This window comes from Herpailurus yagouaroundi, unplaced genomic scaffold (assembly GCF_014898765.1).
Source record: "Herpailurus yagouaroundi ecotype Mexico unplaced genomic scaffold, PumYag 29, whole genome shotgun sequence".
NCBI lineage: Eukaryota > Metazoa > Chordata > Mammalia > Carnivora > Felidae > Herpailurus > Herpailurus yagouaroundi.
In genome coordinates, this window is record NW_024412377.1 from 7,231,009 (window position 1) to 7,243,508 (window position 12,500).

Genomic DNA, 12,500 nt, shown 5'->3' on the forward strand with positions numbered 1-12,500 from the left:
GTGGTAGTTCAGGGTAAAAATAGGTACAACACACGTAAATACAGGGTGATCGCTCGTGTGACCAACAGGGATATCGTTTGTCAGATGGCTTATGCCCGTGCAGAAGGAGACCTGCTAGTCTGTGCAGCTCATGCTCATGAACTCCCAAAGTTACGGTGTGAAGGCTGGCCTGACAGGTTATACTGCAGCATACTGTGTCCACCTGCCGCTGGCCAGCAGGCTTCTCACTAGGGTTGGCACGGATAAGACCTATGAAGGCCAAGTGGAGGGGACTGGAGATGGATACGACATGAATGGCACTGATGGTCAAGCTGGTCCCTTCACCTAACATTGGGACGGAGGGCTTGCCACAACTGCCCCTGCAGATAAAGTTCTGGAGCTGTGGGTGGAGGCCTGTTGGTCCCTCACGGCACCAAATGATTCCCCCCGTCACGACTGGAAAGGCGAGGGGTTCAATGTAGAAGGACATCGGAAGCACGCCACGGATCAGAACGCTGCAGGCTCTGCGTGTGGCCTCATGGAAGAAGACGAAGCTGCTTCCAGAAACAATTCCCCCAGTGCACAAAGAACGGTGGGCTCCAGACACGGCGGGGGAGACGCACGAGAGAGCTCGCACCGCTGTACAAGAGAAGGCTATGAGAAGAAGCCCAAGAAAGAGGTTAAAAAGATGAGGTGGAGCCATCCCAAAATACCTCCTGCCCCGAAGAACGATCGGGTAATTCAGAAGTACCCAGGCTTCCTTACACCTCCGAGTAGGCTGCTAAGAGCTGATAAACCAAGCCGCAATTCCCTATGAAGATTTTTCATATACAGACAATAATAAACTCATTCATCAAGCTGAGAGAGAGAGAGAGAGAGAGAGAGAGAGAGAGAGAGAGTATAGTCCAAACTCCCCATCAGAAGCAAAAGGACTCTCAGAATTCTGGGTCCCTAAACTGGGGAAGCAGAAGAGCAAGCAGTCATCAAAATCCAGCCTCGGGACTTCCTGCTCCTTAAGGGTGTTTGCCGAAGCCAAGTTCCCTGGGCAGCCCCTTGGTATCCAAGAATCGCCCTTAGGCTCCATCCCGACCCGCGTTCATTATACTGGGAAGTGTGTAGAGGAAGCACAGCGTTTCACGGGAAAGGTGAGTGCCACGTGGAAGCACGGGAAGGGTCCCGGACAGTCAGCCAGTGCGTGTCCCCCGCCCCGAAGAACGTCGACCCGAGAGAACAGCGCACTGTCTGCCAGAACCTCAAGTTTGGGAGCTCACGGGAGACACACACCGGTTTTCCGCTCAGCTTCCACACAGCTCCCAGCACCGCCCCCCGGGCTCCGACCAGTCAACAGGCTCCGAAGCCCGCGCCACGGAAGACACAAGTGAGGACGTCGCGGACACGCGTGCAGATGTACAAATCCCAGATCCTGACCGGGGGTAGAGAGCTGAATACGGGTATCAGTCAATCCCGGGGAACACGTGCATTCAGGTCACTCTGGAAAAGACCTTCGAAGAGAAGGGGTCAGCTGCAGCCCAGCGATACCACACAAGGAAACCCAGACTCTCTGGCGTGGGCTCACATCACAAAGGTTTTCTTGCTCAAGGGGGTCAGAGCTGCTCCACCATCGTGGGGCTACGTATGCCATCCAGAGGGTGCCCGGCAAGGTGGCCACAGCCAGGGGAGAGAGGACACGTGGCATAGTTTAACTGCTTCTCCCCACCCCTCCTGCCAGCGCCGCGGCCCGGTCTCCCTGCAGGGAATTCTGGGTAAGTGGGGGGCAGTCTCCGCTCCGGGAGGTAAGCCCTCTGTATGTGCTGTGTGTACGGGACTGGTCACGAAGCCTGGGTCCCCATCCTCCTCTCTGCTCCCCACTTACACACCTGAATTCCCACAGAGGTGCCCGCTGGGGAGGACGATAGACATTCTGGAATGCACGATACTTCTTCTGGACTCTGCATGATGCCTGGAAGGGATGAAATGTTGTTTTGTCACCAATGCCACTTCAAGGCATTGGCATGTGATAGAAGCAATTCTAAAAAATCCCCAAATCGTTCCTGACCAAGGTCAGGGTCCAGGAGATACAGATGGGTAAGGAAATCCACAGCCAGGTAGAAGGAGAACAGAAAATGAATATGAGCAAAGGACAAAAGAACAATGCACATGAGCCTAAGTCCGGGTCAAGACAGTTAATGACCTGCTAGCCCCACGGGGGTCACAGACGCCAGAGGCTGTGCGAGTGCAGGGCTGGGGGGTGAGCTGGTCGAAGAAGCAACCCAAGGGGCTGGAGGAACAGGGGAGGTGGGGATACCTGAGCAGAGGCCCTGAGCATCACCAAGAGGATGGGATGCAGGGAGAGGGGGGCATCACTCGTGCCTCCACTGGAATCCAAGGACCTCAAATCATTGAGGTTCGGTTCTAGGACCTCAAATCCAAGGACCTCAAATCGTTGAGTTCGGTTCTAACTTCTCTGACCCCCCCCACACCAAACCCTGCCACACAGACCCACACAGCCCCACCCTCGTGCCTGCCCACACCTCCCTGCCTGAACTGGCCTCCAGTGTTTCCCCAAAAGGGAAGAAAGAATCTGTCAGAACCCTTCCTCTGTGCTGGTCATTCCTGGTCCAATGCTGGTCCCGTTCTGGTGTCAGCCACCCCCCGGCATAAGAGCGGGGTTTGTCTTTTTACTTCTTTAATTGCCTAGAGTATGAGTCTTCAACTTGATCTTTCATCGGAGTTCTTTCTCTCCATCTGAGATCCTGAATTTCTCTTAAGCCACCTCAAGAAAGTGGCCTGCAATCCCGCTCTGCCCGCCTAACTTTAGATATCGGATAAAACCTTGATTCTCAGCACGAGAACATTTATCCCAACAGGTCACTGTTTGAAAAAGGTTAAAGCAATTGAAGGAAGCCTTTTCCCTGATATCAAAGCCACAGACTTAGGTGATTTTTTTAGGCCAAAAGAAACCCACCATAAAAAAAAGAAAAAAGAAAAAAGAAAAAATCGCCATTCCCTAAAAAGAAAGCAGCCCTGCTTCTTTTTCTTAGCCCAGAAAATTACTAGTTCACAAGGTGAATCTCCCCGTGAATAAACGCAATACGGATGGGGAAATAAATCATTTGACTGTCTACATTTTTTTCTTTGTGACAGTCATCTTGTTGAAAAAGGCCTTTTGTGTGTGTGTGTGTGCTAATGGAAGTGTCTTGCTAGGTGAGACTTACACACTATCTAAAATGTATAGAAAGTTTTATCTTTTCAACGCATTTTATTCCCTCTCGCTGATAATTTTCTGCAGAAGTGCCCCAAATTAGGTTACAGGTATAAACATCTGCACGTCAGAGGTGTGGGGGAGGTCTGAAAACCCTCACCGAGGTCACCTTCAAGTGACCTTGACAGCGGCTTCGACTCTGCTTCAGGCCTGATCCCAAACGACTCGATGAACCATCATCCTTCCAGGCGTGGGTCACCCCTTAACAATGACATGTCCCAGATTTTCCTGTTTCTTCCCGCCCAGACGGAATGTCCCAGCAAGCTGTCCTACCTCTTTATTTGGGAGATATGCCCACCAGAGCTACAGCCGGGTGGGCTATCAATCAGAAAGCTCTCATACGACACCATCCGCGGTCATTCTGGTGGGTGGGTGAGCACCCGTGCTGTGGCGGTTGTTGAACATCGTGAACTCACCCCTGGCAGCAAGAGTCGGCCGTGGGAGAGCACAGAGCATTCCTTTCTCCGCCCCCAGATCAGTCGCCCCTGGTCTCCCCAACAGCACCCTCCTCTGGTTTTGCTTCCACTCCTCTGGTCCCCCTTCAGAAGCCTTTGCAAGCGCCTCACCTTCCACCTGTCCTTAAATGTTGCCATTTCTTTTTTTTTTTTTTTTTTTTTTAGTTTATTTTGAGAGAGAGAGAGAGAGAGAACGAGCAGGGAAGGGGCAGAGAGAGAGGGAGACACAGAATCCGAAGCAGGTTCCAGGCTCTGAGCTGTCAGCACAGAGCCCGACGCGGGGCTCGAACCCACAAACTGGGAGATCGTGACCTGGGCCGAAACTGCTCAACCGACTGAGCCACCCAGGCGCCCCTAAATGTTGCCATTTCTAAGAGCACTTTTCTCCTGTTCTCACTCTACAGTCTCATCAACCATACGATTCTCAGATGATTGCCTCCGGCCCAGAGCTCTCAGAACTAACTGGCGCATCTAATGGAATACCTCTCTAGAAGCTCAAACTCCGTGTATCCAAAACTGAACTCAGTATCATTCCACGTTGGAACTCACATGATTCCAACTACTACCAAAGGAGTGTGCACCCTTCCCGGTGCACCCTAGAAATGGCACCCCAAAACACCCACTTGTCTCAACCAAACATGTCGATGCCTTCCTTGATTCCCTTCTCTCGCTTTCTACTAAGTGCCCTTTCTCTTGCCTCCTCAGCAGCCGTCAAGTCTGTCTGCTTTTGCCGTGCCCACCCTATGAGCCCACACCCTGTCTTGCTCCGCACCAGCCTTGATGGCGCCCTTGTCCTCCTCTCCTCTCACCTCCGCACTGCAGTGGAGAGTGAAGTTTCCAGAACTGAAATCTGATCCTGACACCCCGCTGCCTTAAAACTTTCAAAGACAAATATTTTCTACTGTCTCTAGGACGAAACCCGAATTCTTGGCCTGACTCAAGGTGCCCCCAGACGCAGGCTCTGCCTCCTCTCGAGCTTCCCTTCTCTGTTCTTCTCTTTGTACGTACCACCCTCTCCCTCACCTCCCAGCTTGGACGTAAGTTGCGCTGTGGGCTTCAAACAGTGCCCCTCTCCCTGCCCTCCATACCCACTCCCATCTCATTTGTGTGGCCAGCTCCCTCCGAGTTGTATTTTATTTATTTATTTTTAAATTTTTTTTTTATTAAGTCTATTTATTTTTGACAGAGACAGAGTGCAAGCATGAGCTGGGGAGGGGCAGAGAGAGAGGGAGACACAGAATCCGAAGCAGGCTCCAGGCTCCGAGCTGTCAGCACAGAGCCCGATGCGGGGCTCCAACTCACAAACCGTGAGATCATGACCTGGGCCGAAGTCGGATGCTTAACCGACTGAGCCACCCAGGCGCCCCTCCAAGTTGTATTTTAAAGCCCTATTTCCCTTTGGCAGGATTTTCCTGACCTTCTAAGGAAGACGAAGATGTGTCCTCTCGGCACCCTGCACCCACCCACATAATCATTGCACTTTATTTTGATTTTTTTTCTAAATTTTCCTTTTTCCCATGAACCTGTAAGACCCATGTCCATAGAACTACTCTGATGGTTCCCTCCCACAGCCTCAAGACAAAACAGACACCGGAGAATGGTAGGCACTAGACAAACATTCAACGATTATGAGAATGAATGAGTCGAAAAGTAAATTAAATCTCACTCGCTCCATAAAGCCCAGCCTTGGTGCTCCAGCCTACACCAGGGTTTCTCCAACTTGGTGCCGTTGATATCGTAAGCCAGACAATTCTTTGTTACGGAGGGCTTTGCTGTGCATTGTAGGATGTCTAACAGCATCCTTAAACAGCCGTAGCACCCCTACCCACTTGTGACAATCACTAATGTCCCCAGACATTGAAGCATGAGCTCTGAGAACCACGCTGGCCTCTCTCCCTTCTCAAAGCACCTTCGCTGCCACTTGTTCATTGTTCTTTGTCTGGGTCATGCGTATTGGTCTTGCCACCCCCCAGAGGACTAAAAACTTTTGGGGAGCAGGGCCCTGTCCTCTGCCGTCCCCTGCAGCACCTTACCCAGGACTTCATGTAACACATGGAATTGGCATATGTATCCATCAGTGGAAAGAAGTAGAAAGCCAAGACCATCATTCTTATTGGCAGGTGGGATTCTGACACTCCATCCTAACATTGTCCTGCCTGCCCAAACATTTCAACGTTGGGAAACTCAGCTTTCTCAGACAGCCTTTACTGAACTCTCAATCGTATGTGGCGCTTACGATGGTTCATTCCATGCGTCAGCTTGAATGAGCTGCAGGGTATCCAGACATCGGGTCAAACATCATTCTGGATGTGTCTGTGAGGATGTTACTGAATGAAATTAACATTTGCTGTGGTAGGACTGACTAAAGAAGATTGCCCTTCTTACTGTGAAGGGGCCTCACCCAATCAGTGGAAGGCCTGAAGAGAACAAAAAGGCTGACCCTCCTCAAACAAGGGAAACTTTGCCTGCTTGACTACTTTCAAGCTAAGATATCAGTCTAAAATACACTCTCTCTTTGGGTCTCAAACATGCCAGACTAGGACCACACCACAGGTCTCCTGGGACCCCAGCTTGCTGGCTGCAGATCTAGGAACGCATCAGCCTCCATAATCTCAGGAGCCAATTTCTTATAATAAACCTCTTCAGGTAGATAGATGGATAAATAGATAGATAGATAGATAATCTCCTACTATTGGTTCTGGTTCTCCGACCAACCCTGACAGTGTGGCTTTACAACTCTGTAAAGAAGATTTAAAACATTTAAGAACTAATAATCTCCCCATCTGGAATTCATTAAATTCTCATCTTCTAAAAATTCAACAAAGTCAACTGGACCATGGATGGCTTGCTATGGGTTCAGCGGTCACCCCCTTGAAATGCCACTTTCTCTGGATAACACAGCTCTACATACCTTCTGGCACATTCAGCATGTAATCAGAGAAAATGGAGCCAACTTGCCCTTGACCTGTTATTAATAATGACATTTGATTTCCCTTAAACGAACCTAGATGCCGCCATTGCTCTTTAAATAAATAATGATGATAATTAATAGCCAAAAACTCGATGGTTAAAAATTAACCACTTATTTTAAATATTTAGCAAATGTTTATGTACTAAATTTGAGTTTAGCATTGTAGCAGTCCTGCTTAAAAAGAACCCCCGAAAGCCACTTCCTATGATTAGAAAGGTATCTCAATTAACACATGGACATGTAGCAAAAACAGGTAATAAAACAAAATATTGGGGGGCATCTTTCCCTTGCTATGTGCCCATGCTCAAATACACAATAAACAGTTTAAACCAAAGCCTTGTTTATGAGTCCAGCCACACGATGTGGTGGGCCGAACACTCCCCAACATTGTAACCCCATGTTCTGAGCCCAGTTCTGCCAACAGTTAGCCTGTGAGCATGGGGAGAACTTCCCTATACATCTCTCTGGCCCTCAGTTTACTCATCTTCAAAGTGAAAAGAAAGACAGACTCCACATGATGACCAAGGTCCCTACAGGAGCTAAAATTCCACAGTTCTGAGTATAACCTTAGGACATGATTTTTTAATCCCAAAATAATTGTTCTACTTCTTTAATTGACAAGTGACCACAGTAAAATTGGCAAAACACCATCTACACTGGCCTGGGATGAAATGGCACAAGACAGAAATACATGATTTGGGCATCGGGATAATTTTTCTGTACCCGGAAGTAAGCAATGGCGGGTTTATGTAGAAATATTTATGTAGCAGTGAGCTCCCGATTAACTCGCTTAAAAGAAAACGTGGACATTCAGGGATTAAAAGGGGCAAGAGAGGGGCACCCGGGTGGCTCAGCCGGTTGAGGGCATGATCTTGAGGTTCGTGAGTTCGAGCCCCACAGCAGGCTGGCTGCTTTCAGGGAGCCTGTTTGGGATCCTCTGTCCCCCTCTCCCTGGCTCTCTCTGCCCCTCTCCCTCTTGCATTCTTCCCCGCCCCCCTGCTCAAAAGTAATAAAATAAACGTTCAAAAAGGGGAGCAATAAAGGGAAGAGAAGACTTCGATACAGATGGAATCAATGGCAGTAAGAGCCAGAGAAAATGCCCCCAGAAGGGACACGGGACAGTCTTCTCTCTGATAAGGTCATTCAGATTCAGGTCACTCTGGTAAAAGTTCTCTCCATGGACTCCCTTCCGTTCCCACCTCTTTCCAATGAACGTGGCAGGTAACCACACAGGCTTCGGCTGCACGTTGAAGCTAAAAGTGGAAAACCCGCTAATGAGCCAATAAACGGCCCGACGACACATTTCTAGAGCCGCTAAGGCTGCCACATCAAGCAACACTCATTTACAGGCAACAGAAACCACTCGAGCTATTTTAAGCAGAACACGACTTCATACAGGGAACTAGGTTCCTATAAAGTCGTCAGAGGGGTTGGAAGGTGGAGCTGGGCCATCAGGAATAAGGCTCACAGAGAGATGCCCAACTGGCCCCTATGGGAGCCCCCACCTCTGCCGCAGATGGAGATGGGGATGAAGGTCTGCCCTGGGACACCTCACCTCGCCACGGGGAGCTTTTGTCCCCTCTTGCTCCGAGCAAGGGGCACAGGCTGCCACACTGAGGTCCCCCACCTTCAGAAAAAGTGACGCCGGAACAGTGAGCCAGCTGCCAGCACCACCGGGAGGTCGCCACCTTTGTGAGGCCAGGAAAGCACCGGAAACACCCCTGCAGCAAACCCCGTCACGTGACCCTCCCCGACAGCAGCAACACGAAAGCAGCAGCAGGAGGGGCCCTCTGCACGGGCACCTCGCGCCTCCCAAGCCTCAGTGAGCAGGCTCTGAGGGCCAGAACCCAACTCACGTTCACAGCCAGAGCTTGTAGGGAGGCTGGGGATGTGGTCTTCAGCCTTCTAGGCTGCAGTCCTGGAAGGTGCGTTCCAGAAGGAAGCCGGAAGAGACGGTGGGGGCCAGTCCACCGTATCCACCACAGCTGGGACGGAAGGCACTAGTAAAATCCTCGCCGGGATCCTAAAGACGGTCATGAAGCATGCTGTCTAGCAAATCACAGCCGAAGGATAACACGTGACTTCTCCAACCGACTTCTTATCGCACTTTTATCTAGAGGAAGGCACAACGATCTGGAGATCGAGATTTTACAGATCTGTATACACTACAAAGTCTTGGGTACTACATAGTACCTGCAAATTCTTTTGGTTGTCTGTAAGAGAAAGAGGTAACGAAATACAGCAAAGTCTGTGGCTTCACTCATCTGCTTACATATTTACCAGGCTCCTACTCAGCGGCAGGCACTGGAGAAGCCACGAAGATTCCAAGGCAGAGGGAAGCAGTCATGTGAGGTCACCGGCTTTAGCACGGAGCAAGCGCCAGTCTGATTCCCATCTCTGCTGCTTACTGGCTGTGTGGTCTTGTGCGAGTTCCTTGGCTTTTCCATGACTCTCTTTATCCACTTTTCAAATGGGAATAATAACACCCACCTAAAAAGGCTGCCGTGAGTATTAAATGAGATAATATATATCCGCCCTCAGTCAGCATCCCCCAAAGAAACATAAGTAATAGGGTGTAGACTGGGGGGAGCAAATGTTTTATTTCAAGGAATTGGCTCACATAATTATGGGAGCTTCTAAGTCCAAAATCTGCAGGGTAGGCTAACAGGCCTTCTCTGGAGCCTGACTGTATGAGGCCCACCTGCCTTATGGAAGTCACGGAACATCGCTTACTTTACGCAAGGCCTCCTGATTTAAATGTTCCTCTCATCTAAAAAGTACCTTCACAGCAACATCCAGCCGTGTTTGATCAAATACCTGGGTACCAAGGCCCAGTCAGGTGGACACATAAAATTAGCCATCACAGTCCACTAAGAACATTTGCTGAGTGAGAGCTGTTACTATTACACAGCTTACATCTGGGGTAAAGACACACAACGACAAAACAGTGTGGTAGGTTCCGTGGAACAGATGTTCGGGACACCAGGAGCGCAGACAATGGGCATATGTGCAAAGCAAGGATGCAAAGGGGTATCTGAGATGGAATAAAGAAGGCTGGAGTTACAGGCTCCTGGACGAGAACACTGTTTGGACACAAGAGAGATCAGAAGGATCCAGTTAACCCTCACCAGACCTGAGCACAGTCGGGTCTCGTGAGAACACCTCCCTTGGATCAGGAGGGTCCCCTGGCTGGTTGAGGTGAAGGTGTGCATGCAAGGAAGCTAAAGGCGTCAGAGATAAGGATGGGTGGTCAGCGTCATTATCAAGAGGGGGCGAGGTCATGGTCAGGAAAACGGGCTAAGCAGTTAGCCCAGGGGAAAGAACAGAAACCAGATCGAAAGCTCCTCTACCTGGAGAGGGTAGGGTCGGAAACAGAAGAGAATAAGGAGTGAAGACAGGATAAGAAAGCAGCTCAGAACTCAAGCTGCCAAGGGCAAACTCGTGCCACAACACCATCACCCATCACCCCCACTACCTGCATTCATATCCATGGCAAGCTTACTAGAGTAGCCGGTGGCAACATAAATACCATGTAGAAATGGACAAGCAGAACCGCAGGCTGCTAGAACCAAATGTTGATGATGGGCCATGGTTGGTACAAAAGAACTTTGACTGGTAAAAGAACTCATTTCTCCAACACAACATGGAGGCCCACAGTCCAGGAGTCAACCACATTGTCATTGCTGTCCTGAGATGCCCTGTATAAAAAAGCCACCCCTCCCAGGGGCCTCAACCCCAAACATCTGATGTGTGTCACAGATGTCCTTATCACTGGACATTTCCTCCAGCCTGGTCTAGCCTCAATAAAATTAAGATGCACTTTTAAGTCACAATTTCCAAATGTCTTCTTAGCTACAAATGGGAGTGCTCACCTCAGGTAAGATCCCGTGTGCCCAGGATCTTTTGGTGCCAAAGATTTGACCCAAATCCCCAAAGACATTCCTCTTCAAGGAGATTCTCATGGGATTTGAGTGAGTGAAAAACACCTGACAACAAACGGAGACTTGACCGTATCAGTACCTCCCTCACTGACAGCAAGAGACACAGAGAGAGGCAGACAGGATTCATCTTGAATGGCATGGAGCAAAGACAGTGCACAGCCTCAAGTTTCTCCTCGAGAAACATGTGCTAAAAGCCTGTAAAGGGGTGGGGAGGGAAGAGTGACAAGTAGCCAAAATTCTTTGAGTTTGTTTTTCAAAATGGATAAAATTCCCAATGAGCATTGATGTTAGACAAGACCCAGGTTAGTTACACCCCAAAAGAGGCTAACGCCGCCTAGTTGCCTTGAAGTCTCCTACATTTTTTACCCTCCTGCAAATTTTAGGTGGTATGTGAATAGTTGAAAGCTGTTTCTGTCTTTTCTCTCTTAACTTCCAATTATACCCCCCGCAGCATCAAATGGAGAGGGAATTATAATCAATTTCTTAAGTAAATTCATGTAAAATAAATTTAGACTCAAAGGATCTGAACAACAAAGCCATTTCATTCAACCAGGAAATCAGATTTTGACAGCCAAGGCTTTTTAAAAAATTGAATCTATTTTCCAGAGAATTTATTCAAGTGCTCACTGCCACCAGGCACCATAACAGAACTATAACCAACCCACTGTTCCCCTGTGGGTCACATTTGTCATTTGAGAACACACTAGATGGATGGGTAAGAAGGGATTTTTTCCTAGACTGACCACCAAGGAGCTGTAGGCCCTGAAGAAGTCACTTCACCTCTAAGCCTTTGCTTCAGTACTTGTAAAGTGGGGTGTGGTAGTTGATATGTTAATGGCCCGATTCTTTACCCCTCTTGTATCCCCACCTTTTGCCAAATAACTTGGTAATCCTCTCCAATGCTGACTCTAGACTCAGCTATGTGACTCTGGTCAACAGAATACAACAGAAATAAGAGTTCGTTGGTTCCGGGCCTATGCCAAGAGACCTTGAACACTTCCACTTGTTTTCTTAAGCTTCTGCCATCACCAAGGGAAGGGCATGCCTGGGCAAGCCCCGTGAAGAGGATGAGGGACAAGTGGAGCACAGCCAAGTGTCCCAACAAAGTTTCTCCAGCCAAGTCAAAGCCACTCCCAGTCCCCAGGAGCAAATGCTACTGAGATGAGCAAAGCCACCTAGCTGAGCCACCCATGAGAATAAATAACTCAGAGTGGATTGTTATACAGCAAAAGCTAACCAGTACATGGACAATACCACCTGCCCCACCTACCTTATTACCTTATTAGCATGTTGGCAAAATCAACTGAAATCATGTCTACAAAAGCACTTGAAAGACTGTAAAGTTGCCTTCCAACATGGGTAGAGCCATGGGCTGTACAACCCATTACGTTCTCTTCACGCATCTTGGGGTGGTCTATCCAGGTGGATCTTCCATTCTGAACCTGGTTTTCATAACATGATGACCCAATTCCTATACCATGCCTCAAACCAACAAAAAGTGGGTGATCTGAAAACTCCCTATCAGCCCGTAAAGAACCACATACCCTAAAATCATTCAACCACTTCAAACTATTGCTTAAGGTTCTTTGGTGAACTTTGTATTATCAAGGTTCCCATCCACCTCAAATAGAAAGCTTCCCAAAATACATTTCTATTTTAGCAAATTATGATCAATAGGTGAGACTTGAATAGCTTGGTATTTTTCTGCCCTTGTATGAATCACTATACAGAAGTGCAAATTAAACCAAATGATGCAGATTTATACCAGGTGATAAATCGGATCCCATATTAGCCTGCTTGGGCTGTCATGACAAAATGCCATATAATAGGTGGCTTAAACAATAGAAACTTATTTTCTCACAATTCCAGAAGCTAGAAGTCCAAGAATAAGG

General features: G+C 48.7%; 1 protein-coding gene across 5 annotated transcripts in view; it reads right to left on the bottom strand.

Annotated features, from left to right (window-relative positions):
- Positions 1-12,500, bottom strand: part of ATPSCKMT (ATP synthase c subunit lysine N-methyltransferase) — a 245,604-nt gene that overhangs the window by 105,465 nt on the left and 127,639 nt on the right. The window contains exon 5 of one of the 5 annotated variants that reach the window (XM_040493917.1): positions 1,602-1,939. The exons of the other annotated variants lie outside the window; for them this stretch is intronic. Within the exon in view, the coding sequence (XP_040349851.1) occupies positions 1,679-1,939 (261 nt within the window). The 3' untranslated portion in view covers positions 1,602-1,678. Of the gene's footprint in view, positions 1-1,601; positions 1,940-12,500 lie in introns of those variants that run through there. 5 annotated transcript variants of the gene reach the window in all.